At 63.0% G+C, this 18418-nt stretch overlaps 4 protein-coding genes across 4 annotated transcripts; 3 read left to right on the forward strand and 1 right to left on the reverse strand.

The window, feature by feature from the left end:
* The first annotated feature begins 319 nt into the window (after positions 1 to 319).
* On the forward strand, positions 320 to 6534 carry CHLRE_17g707800v5 (uncharacterized protein). The gene is made up of 10 exons (XM_043072029.1): positions 320 to 1097; positions 1378 to 1475; positions 1714 to 1880; positions 2478 to 2695; positions 2822 to 2898; positions 3033 to 3259; positions 3469 to 3562; positions 3826 to 4002; positions 4280 to 4382; positions 4591 to 6534. Exons 1-10 carry the CDS (start codon positions 842 to 844, stop codon positions 5847 to 5849), a joined length of 2676 nt encoding a protein of 891 aa, XP_042914488.1. The 5' UTR covers positions 320 to 841; the 3' UTR covers positions 5850 to 6534.
* A 3435-nt stretch (positions 6535 to 9969) lies between these two features.
* Positions 9970 to 11141, forward strand: CHLRE_17g707850v5 (uncharacterized protein). Its single transcript, XM_043072030.1, has one exon. The coding sequence runs from the start codon at positions 10102 to 10104 to the stop codon at positions 10471 to 10473; it is 372 nt and encodes a 123-aa protein (XP_042914489.1). The 5' UTR covers positions 9970 to 10101; the 3' UTR covers positions 10474 to 11141.
* Positions 11142 to 11149: 8 nt separating this feature from the next.
* CHLRE_17g707900v5 (uncharacterized protein) lies at positions 11150 to 14214 on the reverse strand. The gene is made up of 6 exons (XM_001691500.2): positions 13957 to 14214; positions 13803 to 13863; positions 13127 to 13567; positions 12836 to 12949; positions 12400 to 12647; positions 11150 to 12244 (listed from the first exon to the last, which is right to left on the reverse strand). The coding sequence occupies exons 1-6, from the start codon at positions 14073 to 14075 to the stop codon at positions 12160 to 12162; spliced, it is 1068 nt and encodes a 355-aa protein (XP_001691552.1). The 5' UTR covers positions 14076 to 14214; the 3' UTR covers positions 11150 to 12159.
* A 105-nt stretch (positions 14215 to 14319) lies between these two features.
* CHLRE_17g707950v5 (uncharacterized protein) lies at positions 14320 to 18173 on the forward strand. The gene is made up of 5 exons (XM_001691647.2): positions 14320 to 14591; positions 14812 to 14955; positions 15143 to 15264; positions 15586 to 16487; positions 17753 to 18173. Exons 1-4 carry the CDS (start codon positions 14357 to 14359, stop codon positions 15700 to 15702), a joined length of 618 nt encoding a protein of 205 aa, XP_001691699.1. The 5' UTR covers positions 14320 to 14356; the 3' UTR covers positions 15703 to 16487; positions 17753 to 18173.
* The last annotated feature ends 245 nt before the right edge of the window (positions 18174 to 18418 follow it).

Consider the following 18418-nt stretch of genomic DNA (forward strand, 5'->3'; position numbering starts at 1 on the left):
TGCCCTAAGGGCGGCCTAAGTTAACGGCCACTTTGAGACTTGCAGGCAAGGCAACCCCGCAATGCATCGCACGCATGCTGTAATTACACTTCCAGGAGGACTGGGGAGTCAGGGGACGAACTGGTCGCCCCGCGGGTCGGGGTGCGGTCACCTTTCCCGTAGCTCGTGCCGCTGAAGCTGACACCTTCCTTCGCATTATCCTTCATGATGCATTCTTGAAACATAAACAATGGATGTGCATGGCGGGGTAATAAGAAAACGTGCTAAAATCGGGGACGCATTCATGATTGTATTGCAGGTTCAGAGCAACTTTCGGAGTCAGCAGGCGTAAAGTGTGTTTCTAAATGCGTCGCGCCTTGATATTTTAATAGCTCACGACCATCCTACTTGATTCGCGACCTCCTGACTGGTTGAAGATACCTTTGCACAAATTTCCAGCAACCAGACCCCAAATACGTCGCCAGTGTTATCTTAGACATAAACATCAACGCGCAACCTTGGCCTGGCTGCTTTGGCCTCGCCAGAACGGTGCAACTCTGTCTTCCCCACTTGGGGTGTGAATTAAAACAAGCAGCATTTCGCCATCAAGCATGAACTGCATATCACAACGGCTATGTTACTGCCGGTCGAGCGGCGTAGAGCGCTGAGGCGCTAGGAGTGCGCATCTTAGGCAGGCACAGTCCGCGCTTTCGGAGCACAACGCTCGTAAACCACTACGAATTGGCGCAGCTGCTTGTAGTCCTCGATTGGGCCACGGGCAACTTTGCGCCTGAGCTTGCTCTGAGGCTTGGGCGGGCACCCCACCACGTAACCCGGAGTCGCAGACGGAATCGCAGCGGGGATGGGGCAGTGCGTCTCCAAGCCCCCGGATGGGATGGCCTACACGGCCCCACCAGGGGCAGGGCCCAGTCAGTCGCCCGGAGCGCCAGTGCCCGGCGGCAACGCAGCCGCCGCTGCCGCCACCTATCAGCAGCACAACGAGCCATCCGCACATGCCCAGCACATGTCGCTGGCCAAGCGCAGTTTCCGGACATCCAATCGGTCGGTCATTGAGGGCCTAGCCTCGATATACCAAGTAAAGACCGTGCTGGGGTCAGGTGCGTCCGCACCCGTTGCCGCGCCGGTCCTGGGGTTGGCGGGTTGAGGCTGGCTGGGGAGCTATGCGGCGGCGTCCACGTCGAGTGCGGTGCAGGGCAGGGCGGGACCGGGGCGGCGCCTTGGTACGCCAAAATATCTGGTCGGCTCGGGTAAATGCAGACGTATTGGGAGAGGCGCGCTGGCCTGAAATACCCACCTTCCACCGCCACCAACGCCGGCGGATCGTTACCTCTACGCTTAACTGCGCGCCACACGCTATGCCCGGGCCACCCTGCGCAGGCTGTGAGGGCAAGACGTGGCTAACTCAGGACCTGTCCACGGGGGCGCTGTGGGCCGTGAAGATGGTGAAGCTGCCGCTGCACACCAAGATGGTGCAGGTGCGCGCGCGTGTGCGTGTGCCTGTGCGTGCCTGTGCGGGTGGGCGTGCGCCAGTGTCGTGTCCATTCGCGTTCATCTGCGCATAACGGTGGTGAGGTGTGGGCGCCGGGAGGTTTACGCGCTCCCAGTGCGCTCCGGCGCGCTCCCCTGTACCCCTGTCCCTCTCTCCAACTCATCCCGCTCAACACGTGATGTAGGACACGCATGAAATGCCAGCCTGTTACTAACCCGCCACAGGCCATCTTCCGCGAGATCCGGATCCAGTCGGAGCTGGGCGAGGGCCACATCAACATCATCACGCCGCAGGAGGTGGTGCTGACCAGCCACTACCTAGGGCTGGTCATGGAGTATGCGCCTGGCGGCTCATTGACGCAGTACGTGACGCGCAAGTGGAAGGAGACCGGGTGAGTGCCCAGCGGCTGCAGCGGCGGCTGCGATTTCCTGTGGTGTAGATGAAGGTCGTGCGGCGGGAGGGCTGCGCCTATGGGGACGCTGCAAGCGAGTGTGTGACCTGTGAGCGTGCGCGTGGGAGCAGGGTTGGGAGATTGCAAGGCTGGGGAAGAGGGCCAGAATCAGCGACTGGCATGGCCTGGGTGGCATGCTCGGTGCCAGGGACGCGGGTGGTGCCGCTGGGGCCCACCGCTTGGCCGTTGGCGTCTTCGTCTTAACCGCTTCACGGTGTCTTGTGCTCTCTGACCTCTGGCCTGTCGCGCCTTGTTGTGCGTGGGTGCTGCCGCCAAAAGACCTAAACGAGATGAGGGGTGTTACGTGGCGGTGGGGCTTTGGCGGGCTTCGGCTTGGCTTCGACTCATGTGTGTAACACTATGAAGATCGGCAGCCAACCAGGGGGCGGGTGTTGTTTCTCTGGGTCGAAGATGGCCCATCGCGGCGTGGGTACGGCGTGCCCCCGCTTGTCGGGCTGTCCCTTCACTTGTAATCCGCATCCTTGTGTGCTCAAATCCCGCCTTTCCCTGTGTTTTCTTCTTGTGTTCGGTTCGCAGTGGCGTTGGGCTGCTGATGCAGGAGGATGAAGCCGCATACTTCTTCAAGCAGATTGTGCACGCAGTGGACTACTGCCACCGGCACCGAGTGGTGCACCGCGATCTGAAGCTGGACAACACGCTGCTATCGGCGCACAACCCGCCGTTCGTCAAGATCTGCGACTTTGGCTTCGCGCGCGGCTGGGGCGGCGATGATGCGCACTTCAACACCATTATTGGTGAGGCGGCTGACATGGTGGTGGGCAAGTGGAAGGGGTTGTGGGCTGGCTGCGGAGGGTGCTCATGGGGAACTTATGAGTGTTGCTCGGATGGTACCTTGACCCATGTCACGTGTGCAACGACAGGCACTCCCGACTACATGCCACCCCAGCTGACAGCTGCGAAGGTGCACCGGACAGAGACGCAGTACGATGGAACCAAGGTGCGTGGCCGGACAACTTCACCTCACACTTATGCAGCTACACTCGCCCCTCTCCTGGATCATCGCACCGCGCACGCCCACGGCATACAACTGCATCGCACAAGCACTGACACGCCTTGGCCTCCCTGACTCAGGCGGACGTGTGGAGCATGGGCGTTTTGCTGGCGGTCATGCTGCTCGGCAAGTTCCCCTTCGATGACGCCGTCAACGCCGGCAACGACCCCATGCGCACGGTCTACATCCAGCAGCACACACACGCCCGCTGGCGCGACAACCCCGCGCTGCGCGACCACGTGCCGCTGCTGTCGCCCGAGGCGCTGGACATCCTGGACCACTGCTTCGAGAAGGACGAGGCGAAGCGGTGAGCAGACGGCTGGCGGCGGCTGTGCGGTCAAGGGGGTATTTGTGGCGGTCTGACAGGGTTGGGCGAGAATCCGCATCCGTTGGGCGGAGGGCTGGAGGAAGGGGGCCTGGGGCCGCCTGGCTTCCCGGTATGGAGCACGGCTGGTTGACTCAATACACTTGCCCGCCCTCCCGTCCTCTTGTCCGCCCGCTCAACTGCATTTGCAGCATCTCGGTGCGCGACCTGATGCAGCACCCCTGGTTCCAGAGGCAGCTGCCGCCGTTCTACCAGCAGCCGCTGGATGCGCTGTTCCGTGAGCAGGTACGTGCCTGGCTGGTTGGTCGGTTGGCGGGTCGGTTGGCTAGGTGGCTGGTTGGCTAATGCGGAGCAATGCGGGGACGGTCACCGGTCGGCTGAACTTGTTGTCGTCAACCGGCGGCAGCTTGCCGGTACCAGCGACACTCTCAAACCGTCGCCGCTTGACATAAGCAGAGGAATGGCCATGACAAGCTCAAAATACGCTTGCATTCCGCGCCCGTGGGCTCACCTGATTTCGTAAACTTCTTGGTCATGTTTGTTTGTAGACCGAGCTGGAGCGGCGAATGATGAGCGGCGCGAACAAGAGCAAGGAGCGCGACGCCGCCATCGCCAACCTCATCCGCATGGCCTGCAGCGAGGAGTTCAAGAAGCAGGCCATTGCACCGCTCACGCCGGAGAGCTCCTTCCAGCTATACATGCGCATCAACCTGCGGTCCGTGCAGGTGAGGTGCTTGGGCAGGGCGTTAGCTCACGCGTAGCCAGGTCAATCGCGGCCAGGACTGGGGGGGGGCAAGGGCGGGGCGGGGTCGGGGGCGTGCTTGTGGCGGGCATCGAGGGATAGTTGCCTGTGTACCATACCTGCACGCGGCAAGAGATATGACGTTGGGGTAACTGCGTGTTTGAATGATTATCCGGGCTGGAAAGGGCTCACGAGCAGCATTTGGGTGCCCCTGCGCGCGAGCGCCCATCATAATCATCGCGTTTGTCATCCCTCCACAGGAGCACTACCCCACCTTCAACCGCAACTCCGTCAAGGCCATTCTCAAGGCCGAGAGCCGCCGCAACAGCCAACGCGGCAACAGCGGCCGCCCCAAGCTGACGAGTAAGATGTTTGGTCCTTCACGCACGCTCCTGTCTCATGCCGGGTTATCGCACCTTGTCCTGCACCATTCCATCCTGCCGTGTTCGCGATGTCGTGCGGCCCCCTGTCCTGCCACAGACACATGCACGCACGCACTTGAGGAGCATTGAGGCACGGCACACATTGCGCTACCACTCTGCTAACGCCCTCCTTGCCCATTCTCCCACAGACGTACAGTGGGACCCGAACGCGCCGGATGGTGGTTACGGCCCCAACTCGGGCTTCGGGCCCAACTCGGGTTACGGCCCCAACTCGGGCTTCGGGCCACAGTCGGGCGGCGGATACGGTCCCGCCTCCGGATACGGCCCCATGTCTCAATCCGGCGGCGGTTACGGGCCGCAGTCGGGCTACGGCATGGGCCCCAACTCGGGCTACGGCACTGTGGGAGTTGCGGGCATGTACCCAACCAATTACCAGCAGGGCCCCCAGTCGTACGGCATGGGTGGCAACTACAACGGGCCGCAGAGCATGGGCGGCGGCGGCGGGGGCGGTGGGGGCGCGCCCACGTACGTGCCCGCCTCCTCCTCATACCTCAACCCGCTTGGCCCGCCTGGGGGCATGGGCGGCTACGGCGCGCCTCCCGGTATGCAGCAGGGGATGCAGCCGGGCATGCAGCAGGGGATGCAGCAGGGGATGCAGCAAGGGATGCAACAGGGGATGCAGCAGGGCGCGGGCATGGGCGCGTATGGCGGCCCGCCGGGCGCAAACGGCGCGGGGCCGAGCATGCAGCAGATGCAGGGCCCACCCGGCGGCATGCCTGGCGGCGGAATGCCCATGCAGCAGGGCGGCGGCATGGGCGGCTACGGCGGCGCGCCAGCGGCCAACGGCGCTAACGGCCCAGGCCCAGGCATGATGTACGGAGGCGGCGGTGGTGGGCCGCCGGGGCCTATGGGGCCCGGCCCCATGCAAGGTCCGGCTCCCGGCATGATGTACGGTGGGCCGCAGCAGGTGGTTGCCCCGCAGCAGCAGAGCCCCGGCGGCCCGCCGCCCCAGTCGGGTGCGGCACAGTTCCGCCCGCCGGGCGCTATGCAGCAGGGCCCGCCCCAGCAGCAGCAGCAGGGCCCGCCACAGCAACAGCAGCAACAACAGCAGATGATGGGACCGGGCGGCTTCGTGGGCAACCCTGCTTACGGCGGCTACCAAGGCGACGGCATGGGGCCGGGCGGGCCGGGCAACATGGGGCCTCCGCGCTTCAACCCGCCCCCGGGCCCGGGCGCAATGGGTGGCCCCATAGGCGGCGGTGCCGCGCCAGGCGGACCTATGGGTGCTGGGCCGCCAGGAGGGCCGATGATGATGCCTGGGCCGCCGCAGCAGCAGATGCCGGGCGCCCCACAGCAGCCAGTGCGATTCAAGCCGCCGTCATCGGTGGGCGCGGGCATGCAGGGCATGGGCCCGGGCCCCAGCGGATACGACCCTATGCAACACTGAGCGACTGCAGTGACAGTTGCTGGTGCGCAGACTGTGGGCGGGGCCGCGCAGTACAGGGGTACCAGGGCAGGAAGACCCTTGCGCATACGCTGATTCGTAGACCATTCATGTCCTGGCCATCACTAATGCCAGATAGTCATCGGCGGTCTTGCGCGCGAAGGCACAGCCGCGCAACGTGTGGGAGACGCCCGGCCGTGGGATTTCAAATCGGACATGTATGATGCCGGGAAACGATTGGAAGCAGGCATGGTTAGCGCAGAGTAGATTGTGAGCAGAGAGAATAATAGCTTGGTAAGTGCCCCGCATGCGCCAACTCCAACGTCGGTAGACCATCGTGCCTGTGATAGCGGCAGATAGTCCGGCAGGTGCGTGCGGACAGGCAACTGCGTCTATGCAGAGCACACATGGGCGGCAGTTGTGGTAGCTGCACGGAAGGTGGCATTTGTCCTCCGGTACGACAAGTAGAGGGCACGATTTCTTTTGACCCTGCCTTGGCAGCTTCCTTCGTCACTGCGCAGTACGGAATTGCTGGGTTGGTTGGTTGGTCCAGGGTCCAGCGCATCCGGCATCCTGGACTGCCATGGGAGTCAGTCGGTTTGTTGGGAGATGAACGTGTGTCCTACACGAAGCGACGAGCCGGCCGCAGGGAATGGTGCATGTTTTGTATGTGTAAAGAACCGCAACCAGCAGCTGCGCAACTTCGGCTCTGGCTAGCTGCAAGGTTCATTCTGAATCATGCAGAGTCATGGATGCGGATGTTACAGAGGGGACAGTCCCAGCTCCCGAAGACGCCGAGCCATCACATGCTATCAGGGCCCAACCCCGACTTTGCTGCAAACCCTCCCGCGGGCAAAGTCCGTGTGACTCCGCGCACAGTGAGTCCTAGCCAAGCCTCAACCCGCCAGAGCCCCACCGCTGTGCCTCAACGCCACAAGCCTAGGCACAGGAGTGCCGGGAAACGTCTAGGCCGCAGGACACACGCACAGCGCACGCACTAACCAGGGCGCAAGCGTCCAGGTACTAGAACGGTCGCCCACACGTGCATCCTGCCCACACACAGAGCCACCAACCACGCACAACCTCTCACGGCGAGGGGGGCGGGGAATCAGCGTCATACGGCAAGCGCAAAACCATGCCGTCACCAACAGCCCGAGATATGAAGGGATGCGCAAACGGCACAGCGTCCCAACCCTTTGGCCTGACACCCAAAGTCACAAACGTCTGGAGACGACCCCAGAAGTCAGCTACGACGGCAAGTCCAATGCTCAGCACCCGGGCCGACGGCAGCTTCGCTCGCGCCGCCAACCCGGCCATAACCACACGCTGCCGACCAAAGTCCAGGGCAGACATAGCAGCGAGACACACTACATCCCACACAGGTGGCGCAAGCCCCGCAGGCGGGCGCACTAACCACAACTCCTCACGAGAGAAGGCACTTAGAGCCTCCTCCGGCAGGAAACCCATAGCCATCCCCATACTTTCCCGCAGTGACAGCGCAACAGTGCAGTCCCAAAACCAGTGACGCCGGTCCCCATCCTGCATGTCCACCCCACACGCCCAACACGGGTCAACAGCAACGCCTCGCGCCCGCTCGCTAGCATGCCGTGGAAACGCCCAGCAAGCGTTGGCGGCCACACGCCACAGTGCTTCCTTATGATGATTCTCCCATTTCAGCGACCACAAGCGGGCCAAGGTGCACACGAAGGCCCCCGCCGCCAGGGCAGCCCCCACCCCCGACACACCCGCATCGCACACATACTGCAAATGCTTAGCCTTCAGGGCGGCTAACTGTGGAGCCATTTGTAGCACGGTCCCCGCCTTCACCGTGTAGGCAGTGAGCAGGATGGGCGGCCCCCCGCACTGCAACCATCCAAGTCCCCGCACCACCCGTTGCACCGACTCCGCCGTAGCACTCACGACGTCGGCCACCGGGAGCGGCAGCGCGGCGGCAGGCCCCCGAGCCAGCTGGGCCGCACGCGCGGCGGCAGCCCAGCCAGCGGGAAGAAGGGCCACCGCCGCCGCAAACCGGTCGGCCGCCTCTTGAGGCGACGCCGGCCCCGGCAGGGGCGACGGCAGGCGTGCCCGCGTGCTCCAGTGCAGCACCCGCCTCCACACAGCAGTCACATACATATCCGCACACGCTTCACCAGACCGGGAGCCCTCCGCCCAAGGGCTTGTCAATGCCTGCCGCAGTTCGTTCAGGCCGTCATGCGCTGCAACCAGCTGGCCCACACACGCCAGTCCCGGCAGAGCGAACAAATCCGCGAAAGCCAATTCCCACGTGCGGCCGTCCACACACAGCGCCGGGTTAGCCCACAACGGCACATGACTCACCCACGCGCCCGGCTCGGGCGGCGCCACAAGAGTCACCGCGGGCAATGCAGTCATGGCTTTCAGCAGGCGCGCAAACGGCTTGCCCGCCGGGGTGAGCGGCTTATTCAGCACACGGTCCGCGGCCCCCCGCACCAAGAAACGCAGGGGCGTTGCCGCCGGGTGCACCTGGCGCAGCCACGCCGCCGCGACCCGGGTCCACGGGGGCACGTACGGCAGCAGACCACACACACCCAACACACACCGGACCGCGAGACCGGCTTGCCGCGCTTTCACATGCGGCACCAGCGGCAACAGGCCCGCCCCCCCCACCGCCGGAGGCAGTTGCATAAGGTCAATGGAGAGGCCAACCGGGCGTGCATGTGGGCTGGCATCAAACTGGGCCGGCGACAGTCGCCGATCCACCACCGCCGCCACCCTGGCTAGCAGCCGGTCCACAACGTACAGTTGGGGAAGACCCGCAAATTCCAAATGATACAGGACCTTGCCCAAAGCATAAGCCGACGCCGCGGCCGCCCGACCAAACATGGACACGGGCATGCGCGCGATTTTGCTCAGCACCCCCATCACGGCCTCAAACGTAACTGGTGGGGAGCATGCGCCCCAATCCCCGTAATGCACCCCTAGTGACTTGGCCGCCGGCACCACACGCCAGCCAGGGGGCAGGGGCGGGCCAGCCATGCCGGCCGGCAGGGCGCCAGCACCGCCGACCGTCCCCATCACCATCAGTTCAACTTTAGTCATATTTAACCGTTGTCCAGACGCCCGCCGAAACACATCCATGTCCGCCAGGAACCCCGGCACCGCCTGAAACCCCTCCAGAAACGGCGTGCAATCATCCGCATACTGGGACGCCAGCACCGACGCAAGGTTAGCGAGCACACCATGCCCCCGGCTGCGTAGCCATGACAGAAGGGCTTGTGCCACAGCGAGGTAGAGCAACGGAGCCAACGGGCAGCCCTGCCGCACGCCCGCCATCAACGGCACCCATCCTGACACACGTCCATTCACCAACGCCGCCCCACGTGTATCAGTTAACAGGCGGGACACCCACGTAAGAAAGCCCGCCCCCACGCCCATGCGCTCCAAACACGCGAGCAGAAAAGAGCGGTCCACCGTATCATACGCCTTGTAAAAGTCGAGGAAGGCCGCCACAGCCGGGGCCTTTTTGGCGGCTTTCAACAGGCCAGGAGTAAGTTGGAGCAAGAGGACGTTATCGGCAATGCGACGGTCCGTCAGAAACGCAGTTTGCTCAGGGTCTATGACACGCCCAAACACCGGTTGCAGTCGCAAGCACAACACCCGGGCAAGGGTGCGGTAATCGGTATCCGTCAGCGTGATGGGGCGATAATTAGAGGGCTCGGTAGGGTCGCCCGACTTAAAGAAGAAAGACCACACGCCATCCAGGAGCCCGTCAGGCACCCCAGCCCCCTCCCCCACCGCCGTAAACACATCCGCTAGGACCGGCGCAAAATCACTGTCATAGTGTTGGTATAACTCCACCGGTATGCCGTCAGGGCCCGCCGCGCGCCCAGCCGGCGCAGCGGCTAGCGCCGCGCGCACCTCCGCCGCCGAGACCGCAACCCGCCCCAGCTGATCCGCCTCTTCGGCTGTACACCGGCGCCCGTGCTGTTGCAGCGCATCCAGGACTTGCGTGCGGGCATCCGGAGCGGGCGGCGGCGCGGCACTGACGTCCCTCCAGTACCGCGCCATCACCTGCCCCATGACCGTGGCGTTTTCCACGTACATAAACGCCCACCCACTTGCCTACCACTGGCCTACCTAAAATCAAACAGCACCACCTCACCACATCATGCCTCTAGTAACGTACGCCAAGCAGCTGGTGCCCCTGCCGGAGCGGGCGGTGAAGGGGTGGCTCCGCAAGGCCGAGTGGCAGGACCGCGCGGACAAGGGCAACTAAATGGGTTCTGACAACAGGGACGCTGGTTCCGCCACCATCAAGGGCGTTACCATACGGAAGGAGCACGTCGCCTCCACGAAGCGCAACCTGGGCAACACGTACGCCAAGGGCATGAAGCACACCGCCGCCGCCAAGGCCAAGATGTCGGCGGCCAAGAAGGGCAAGAAGCACACCGCCGCCACCAAGGCCAAGCTGTTGGCGGCCATGAAGGGCGTGAAGCGCACCGCCGCCACCAAGGCCAAGACGTCGGCGGCCATGAAGGGCAAGAAGCACACCGCCGCCGCCAAGGCCAAGATGTCGGCGGCCAAGAAGGGCAAGAAGCGCACCGCTGTCGCCGCCAAGGTCCCGGCGACCAAGAAGCGGCGTGTCTGAATGAGCGTTGTGGTGTGGTGGTGGACCAGATAGACGGGGTTGAACCTTGGGGTGGACAAGGATGTGGCCAAGTCAACCAACTTATCGAACGGACGCTTTGGGGGGCATCTTGGCCCTCCGACATGATGGGATGTCGCCTGCTGGACAGTCAGTGTAAGCGACTCTCGTGCTCCGTCCGGATCCATCGGATGTGTCATGCCGTTTTAGAGGAACCAGGAGTCTTGTCGGTCTTCCATCGAGAACCCAGCGCGGCGCCGTCGGCTCTCGGGGCGGTGAACATGGGCACAAAGTTGGGTGTGCGATGGCACAGTGTTAAGGCAGGTTGGTGAAGTCCCGTAGGGTGTGTGATGGGACAGGGTTCAGGCAGGTTGGCGAGGTCCCATAGGGTGCAGCTGACGGCGAAGTCCCGTAGGGTGCAGATTCTCAGATTCCAGCAGATGGCAAACACTTTGCAACGGCAGGGCAGGAGTACGCGGCTGGTCGAACGCCGGAGTTACTGCACCGACAAGTTGCTGGCTGGCTGGAAGTTGGGGAACGCTCGCGATGAACACTGCACGTGCAGTGTTGGCGGTGCCAACACTGCACCACGTTGAGTTGAGTGCCTCCGCAGCAGCTGGAAGCTGCGCTGCTTGGCTGTCACACGGATTTGTGTAGACCTGGGCCAGGCTGGGCCGCGGGGCATTCCTGTTTACATGAGGCCCTGAGGAAGTCGCCGGCGAAGGCCTTGATACCTGTTGCTTAACCGCGCTTTGCCAATGCGCACTGCCCACCATCACCGCAACATTATCGCCTGTTTGCTCACCGGTCTATGCCCTCATAACTCATCCGCCGCAGCGGCGGAGCCAGCAGCGCCCACGGGCGCCCATGCACACGACTCTGACAATTCGTCTCTTGACCAGAACCGTCTGAAACTCGATACGCGGAATCCAAAGCGCCATGTTTGTCGAGGCACCCCAAGAGTCCAATACCAGGCAGCGGCCAAACCTCACAACCATCCCCACAGCGAGAGGGGAGCGGTGTCTACCCTACCTGCGCACGCTCAGCACTTCTCTCCCGCCCAACTGCCTACAATACCCAGCACTAGCCTCTCTGCCCTCCCTACCGCCTCCAGAGCAATACATGGAGCTTTCAGGCTACAAGGTCCAGCAGCCCATTCTATCAGTCGACAGGCACCCACACGGTGTCCATAGAGCAACCCCCTTCCTACACCGGCGAGTCGACTGCTTCGTACGCGTCTGATGCTCTCGCCCGCTGCAGATCCAGGGGCCCCAACGGCCCCGCAGCTCTCCTCCACAGGAGGTCTGACGTCCGACGAGAGCTGACCACCGTCGCCGTTGCCTCCTGCTGCGCAGCCGACCCTGGCATCGTGCGGAACTGCCGCTCCGATGAAGGGCGGTAGCCGCTGCGGTACGCCGCTGCGAACGCGGCGGCACCGCTGTGGGTACCGGTCGCGCCGCCGCCGCCGTTCGCTGCCCCTAGTGCATCTAGTCTGTCTCCTACTGAAAATCCTGGGGGCAGAGAGCTCGTGCCTGGCAAGTGCTGGAACTGTAGGTGAGCTGGCACCGCTAGTGCCCCTGCTGCTGGCCCGCCGCCTCCGCCCGCCTGGTCGTAGTACCCGTACGCGTCATTTGGTGTCCACGAGTCGTCGTCTTTATTGTGTGCATAAGCGTCCCGTGGGCCGCCCCATCAGCCCTGCTTCGCCTTGCCCTTGCCGACCTTCCGCTTGCCGCCCACGGTAGCCGGGGCGTCCGGCTCAGCACGATGACCCGAGCTGCAAAAGAAGGCAACGAAAGTAGCGTTAGGTTGAGGCACACAGATCGCCTGCTGCGGCTGAAGTTGAGCGCAGGCCGCCCCGCTCTCCTGACCCATCTTCTAATGCTACTAACCCTCATGCGCCCCACCCCTTCACCCGCCCTGCACACTCACCGGCAGCAGCACGATAGCAGCAGCGAGAACAGCAGCACCACCGGCGCGCCGATGATGCAGTACACGATGGCCTGCAGAGCCACGGGGTCGTCGCCGTACTTCTTCAGCTGAGGCACCGCCGACAGCGTCTGCGCCAGCCAGGGGCGGATCTCGCCATCCACGTGGCCCACGAAGGCGCCCACGTGCTCCGTCACGTTCACCTTGGGCAGCTGCGCTGACACCTGGGCGTGCACCTCCGTGATCTTGGCCTGTGACAGCGTTGGGGCGGCCGTTGCGGTACTGTGTAACAAACAACGGTTCGGTTCGAGTCGAGAACTACTATTCCGCACACCCGGTACCTCCCAAAACCACCGTGGTGCATGCCTGGCTGCGCGGCGCGCCTGCCGGCTCACCCGCGGTGGTCCAGGCCCCGCCTCATGCCAAGCATCCCACCCACCTTGAGGCCGGGCAGCTTGTCATTGGCGTAGTTGATGGCGACGTCGCGGTGCTTGGCGGCCTCGTCCACCAGGATGTCGTAGATGGCCAGAGCGTGGCCGCGGAGGCCGCCGGCCTGCGGTATGCGAGGCTCCGAGTCAACCAGCAGATCCGGGAAGATCCGGGGATGCTACATGGTGCGTGGGTGCCAGCAGTTGGCGTGATGCGTGTACATAGGGCAATTGCTGTCTGCAAGTACGACACAGGCTCCTACCCTAACCAAGTGCAACAAGTCTACGCCTTGTGGCAATACCTTGGCAGTTGCGTTGGCCAGCTCCGCGACGCGCGCCTCCAGCGTCTGGCGCTCCACCACCGCAGCCTCAGCCTTCGCCGCCTGCTCCGCCAGCTTGGTGCGCAGCACGTTGGCCTCGCCGTTAGCCGCAGCAGCTGCCTGCACCTGCGCCGCCAGCTTGGCATCCAGCTCAGCAACCTTGGCCTTTGCATCCGCGGCGTCCTTCTGCAGCTGCGCGATGGTGACCTGCGCGTCCGCGGCCTGCTTCTGGGCGGTGGCCGCGGCCGTGGCCTGGGCCTCAGCGGTGGTGGCACGAGTGGTGGCGGCGGTGAGCTGCTGGGTCAGCTCTGCGACCTTTGCGGTGAGCTCGTTGACCTTTGCAGTGGCATCTGCAGCGCCGGCAGCAGCGGTCGCCCTGGCGTTCGCGTCCGTGAGCTGCTGCGTGAGCTGCGCGGTCTTGTCCTGTGTAAGGGAGGCGGAGGCGGGGTGAGAGAGTGTGGCCACAGGGACACCGTGTTCGACGCAAGCGGTCTAGAGCTCTTGCCCTTGCCCTCTGGCGCTCCTGCATTCGATGTTGCTTTGAAGCAGACAATGCCTTTCCGACCGCCAGAATTAGACCTTCAGCCCGCCCAGGCCCGTTGCAACGCGACCACATGTGCTGTGTCCCAGTGCCACCACACCAGACTCTTTCAATCACCTGCTCAGTTTTCAGGGCGGCATTTGCCTTGTCGAGCTCGCTCTGCAGATAGTGCTTCCACCTGCAACAGTCGAACCGCGTTCGGCTTGATGATCGGGCAGGCCTGTGCAAGACCCACAAACTGCGGTTAAGACACGCCTAGCATTCAGCTTACCCCTTTAGCTTTTCAAGCTCCTTGTTGACATCGTAAGCCTCTCCAGCCTCTTGCGCGACCAGGCTCCTCAGGCTCGCACAAGCAAGAAGCGCCACAAGCAGGTACGCTGCAGACCTCATGGTCCCACTGCTCAGATCCAGACTTAAAGGCCTTGCCTGGCCACGATTTGCAAAGCCGAGCTAAAACCTTCCAGAGCGCTCTCTTGGAGCTCCGGTTTTTGGTGTTGTCGCCAATCTGTTGTAGAATGGTTTAGATAACGGGTAGAAGGTGTCTGACTTCTTCCACTAGTCCCAACTGGAATGGGGTCGGCGGCATGACATGAAGTTCTGAATCTGAGTAGCACTAGCAGTTGACCACCATCGATTTATCTCGTTCTACCTTTGCGCAGGAATTTGTAAGAATGCTACAAACCAAGTCTTGGGCAGCACAAGGTGCCGGTGTCGGAAGGGCTTTTTCTGCAAGGTTGGGCTGCCCCACGCTCGGGAGAACTAGCCCCTTGCTGTCGACGACGAAGGCTTCCACTACGTATACAAGTTCTGGTACCTATGGGCTTGCGAGCTCAAGCTCGGGATTCGCGCGCGTGGGCCAACTTCCGCGGTGGGCGTGCCGGGCGACAGTGGACCCGATTCCCGCGGGTGAGTGGGGCCGCGTTGACTTGTGCTAGCGCGGCATGCAGCAGAAGCTAGCTTTGTATGCGTGGTTTATGGTTGCATAGTGCACCGCATGCAAGAGGTCCAGGCCAGGGCCTGGCTGGCCGCACGGTCAAGGCTGATACCGCCACCGAACGGTCCTCCTGCATGGCAGCGTAACTGTGCGTGCGAGCAGCCTCAGTGAAGCAGCGTTTGGGTCGCGTAGGGCTACAGATTGAGGTGAAGGAGGAGGATGGCACCAAGGAGGTGGACTATGACGAGGAGAAGAAGGTGGTGCGCATCCCGCTGTCCGCGATGGGAGACGGCGCGCGGCGCTCCAAACTGGTGCTCTTCACCTGCAACAAATGCGGTGCGTGAGCGCGATGTTTCAAGCGAGAAGTGCAGGGCCGCATGTTTCATTCGTGTTTGGTAATCACGGTGCATGGAAGCTGATAATCACGCCAGGGGATAGGACAGCACTGCGGCTGATGGCGACGTGGCGCGGGTAAAGATCATAGATCGGCGTGCTGCACGTTACCCATCCATCGCCCATGCAGGCGGCCGCTCAGCGCGGCTGGTCAACCCGGTGGCGTGGGAGAAGGGCGTGGTGTTCGGGCAGTGCAGCAAGTGCAGCGTGTGGCACGTGCTCCAAGCCAACAACAAGAAAATATACGAGGAGGTGCGTTGCTGAATTGTGCGATGTGTGCGGGGCTGCCGGGCACTGGGGATTCATGAGCTGGTGCTGTAACGTGCGTGTGTGGGGCGTCATGGGGGGTGGGGGTTGCAGACACCAAAGAGCGTGGCTGTACTTCAGCGTGCGCCGTGCGGGCTTGGCAGCGAGCAACACTGCCGGGCTCAGCGCCCCAGCAACATGTCACCTGCACACATACAAGAACACACACGCACGGCACTCATCTTACACACGGCACACACATCCTACACACACGGCACGCATCTTCCACCGGCACACACTGATGTCTGCTGAACCTATGCGCTGTAGGTGCGCTATAATGAGGACCCGGAGTATGCGGACAAGGACGGGCTTGACGCTGCCAAGGCAGAGGAGCTGCTCAAGCAGGCGGTGGCGGCGGAGGCGGCGGAGCCGAACAAGCAGTAATGCTTCCAGACATTTGTACACTAGTAGCTAGGTAGCCACGGCCATGCCGTAGCTAAGTTGGTTCAGGAGTGCGGGAGCTCGTGCACCATGCACGCGTGAGCTGCACCGGATGGAGACTGAGCAGGCGGTAAAGCATCTGGTGGGCTTCTGCCGGTTGAAGCACTATGAGCATGGCAGGGGAACGGCGTTAAGAGACGTTGCCACTGCTGTTTTGTAGAGCTAGGGAGGAAGATGCAGAGACCTCGTATGCAATGCAGTGTGGTTGAGGGCGATAAACATGTCTGCGTGGAAAGCCCAGCGAAGGTCCGAAGGCACAAGGGTATGATGCAGGTCTGAGGAGGGGCAAGAATGTGTCCACACGTGGAACTTCGCACGCGCAGAGCTAGCAGCTCCCGCTCAAGATTTATGACGTACAAGGACGCTAAATTCTGGCTCCGGTCGCATTTTGCGAGGGTGGCTGCTACCACGTTTCGCAAAGCATGCTTTCATGGACATGGAGCACAGCGGTCTGCCCGAGGACTTGGCCTAGGAGGTGGAGCGGCTGGTGGCCCGAGCGGTAGACCGGAAACTGACTTTGGACTCCACTGAGCAGCACCTGACGGTTATCCCAACAACACTGCTCTATGGCCACCCACGGCTGGGGGGTTGGAGCGCTACAGTGCCCTCCACGGGTGCGACATGCCCCCACGGTATTAGGGCCATCCGTGGCTCTCGCCAACGCCGCGTCCCCACACGCCGAAGCAATGTGTTGAGGTTGCGCCTTGGACAAACGACCACTCAGGACGGTGTATAGGGGCTCGCGCTGAGACAGGGTTAACCCATCTCGCTCCCTACGTCAACAGACCTAGGCCGGACGGCTGGGGAGGACAGGCTCAACCTGTCCCCCAGACTCCACCACCTGCATACGGTACGGAACACACGCACCCCATCACCCGCCATCGCTAATCCAGCCACTGCCATCAATCCTGCCGCTCCGCTTGGGCGGCCTGCTCAACGCCTCAACGCAGTTGGCCATGGCGTGCCGTCCTCCACGCACGCGGTGATGAGGCGGGTGTTTGCCGCAGCGTTCAGGTCGCGGTTCATGTTTCACAGGGGACAACAGGGACACGGGTGCTAATTATGGCCGTGTCATCCTCAAACCCCTGCCCCCGCCCAAACGTGCCCCTGCCCCTGCCCCTGCCCCTGCCCCTGCCCCTGCCCCTGCCCCTGCCCCTACCCCTGCCCCTGCCCCTGCCCCTGCCCCTGCCCCTGCCCCTGCCCCTGCCCCTGCCCCTGCCCCTGCCCCTGCCCCTGCCCCTGCCCCTGCCCCTGCCCCTGCCCCTGCCCCTGCCCCTGCCCCTGCCCCTGCCCTTGCCCCTGCCCCTGCCCCTGCCCCTGCCCCTGCCCCTGCCCCTGCCCCTGCCCCTGCCCCTGCCCCTGCCCCTGCCCCTGCCCCTGCCCCTGCCCCTGCCCCTGCCCCTGCCCCTGCCCCTGCCCCTGCCCCTGCCCCTGCCCCTGCCCCTGCCCCTGCCCCTGCCCCTGCCCCTGCCCCTGCCCAAACCTGCACCTGCCCCCGCTCAAACCTGCACCTGCCCCCGCCAAACCTGCACCTTCGCCCCCCGCCGCCCCTGCCCAGCCCCATCAAACCCTTGACCTCCTCGCCCGGCTCCATGTCTCCCTTCGTGGCGCGCCGCCGCCGGCACCACCACCTGCTGCCGGGCTGCCCTAGCCCCTTAGCAATACTTTATCCCCCCGCCCACCACCACCCCGTGAGTACCTGCTGACAACCCTGACACCCCACCTTGTCGCCTGCCTGTGCTTGCCGCCTACCCGCCCCACGCTTGCCCCCGTCTGCCCGTCCCTGCATCTGGGTGCCCCCTATGCGTGCGGGGCATCCAGGCTTTCCCGTCCCTGCATCTGGGTGCCCCCTATGCGTGCGGGGCATCCAGGCTTTCCAGGCTCTTTCCCATCTGATTCTAAACAACCAGGTATGCACATGGCCAAGTACAAGCACTGGATGGGGCTCAGCTTTGAGTGCCGCGCACCCTGCATGCACCCACCCCACGCGCAGTGTATCATTCCGTATGAGGCTCACAGAGGCTTGATGAGATTCCGCATGTGTTGCTGGCCTCTATCTGCAAATAGGAACCAGCATTTGCCGAGAAGTGAGAGGCGCTGTTACTGCTGCAATCATGGCGTTGAGGATGAACGGCACGTACTCCTTGAGTGTGAGGCTTACGCTGACATAAGAGAAAGGTACGGACTTCCAATATGCAACAGATCATGAATGCTTCTGATCAAAACATGCTAGCATGCTGTCTTAGTGATATCTGGGCTAGACGTAACAAGCTTCTGAGGTTGAGAGATTCTGCCTTGCGTGTGCATGAAGCTCACAACAATGCTAACAGGAGAGACGAGGAGCCCTTGCGGCTCGGTTAGTCTCGTTACAGGTTCAGGAATGCACACTTCCAACCCTGTAACACATCATCACATCATCCAGGCTGGCAGTGCTTGTGGGGAGCCGCACGCGGCCCGCACACCGCCCGGCCCCCCATCCTCTTTCCCCTAACCGCCCCCCCCCCCCATGCCATCCGCCCCTTGCCCTTAACCCTTGCCTTGCGCCCACTCTGCCTCTTTCACCGCCTTGTGTGTAGTCTTGTCTTTGTTATTCCTTCTTTATCCTATTGCCGACGCGCCTCGGCCCTTTCACAGTGCCCTGCCCTTCCAATTTTTGCCT

The sequence above is a fragment of the Chlamydomonas reinhardtii genome, chromosome 17 (assembly GCF_000002595.2).
Source record: "Chlamydomonas reinhardtii strain CC-503 cw92 mt+ chromosome 17, whole genome shotgun sequence".
Taxonomy (NCBI): Eukaryota; Viridiplantae; Chlorophyta; class Chlorophyceae; order Chlamydomonadales; family Chlamydomonadaceae; genus Chlamydomonas; species Chlamydomonas reinhardtii.

Excerpts from the sequence above, each read along its gene's own strand:
- CHLRE_17g707950v5 (XM_001691647.2), top strand. The coding sequence starts at position 14,357 with ATGCTACAAACCAAGTCTTGGGCAGCACAAGGTGCCGGTGTCGGAAGG. Across the intron at positions 14,592-14,811 it reads AGTGGACCCGATTCCCGCGG|GGCTACAGATTGAGGTGAAG; the intron begins GTGAGTGGGGCC and ends TGGGTCGCGTAG. Across the intron at positions 14,956-15,142 it reads CTTCACCTGCAACAAATGCG|GCGGCCGCTCAGCGCGGCTG; the intron begins GTGCGTGAGCGC and ends TCGCCCATGCAG.
- CHLRE_17g707850v5 (XM_043072030.1), top strand. The coding sequence starts at position 10,102 with ATGGGTTCTGACAACAGGGACGCTGGTTCCGCCACCATCAAGGGCGTT.
- CHLRE_17g707900v5 (XM_001691500.2), bottom strand. The coding sequence starts at position 14,075 with ATGAGGTCTGCAGCGTACCTGCTTGTGGCGCTTCTTGCTTGTGCGAGC. Across the intron at positions 13,864-13,956 it reads GAGCTTGAAAAGCTAAAGGG|GTGGAAGCACTATCTGCAGA; the intron begins GTAAGCTGAATG and ends CGACTGTTGCAG. Across the intron at positions 12,950-13,126 it reads TGGCCAACGCAACTGCCAAG|GCCGGCGGCCTCCGCGGCCA; the intron begins GTATTGCCACAA and ends CGCATACCGCAG.
- CHLRE_17g707800v5 (XM_043072029.1), top strand. The coding sequence starts at position 842 with ATGGGGCAGTGCGTCTCCAAGCCCCCGGATGGGATGGCCTACACGGCC. Across the intron at positions 2,899-3,032 it reads CGCAGTACGATGGAACCAAG|GCGGACGTGTGGAGCATGGG; the intron begins GTGCGTGGCCGG and ends TCCCTGACTCAG. Across the intron at positions 4,003-4,279 it reads TCAACCTGCGGTCCGTGCAG|GAGCACTACCCCACCTTCAA; the intron begins GTGAGGTGCTTG and ends ATCCCTCCACAG.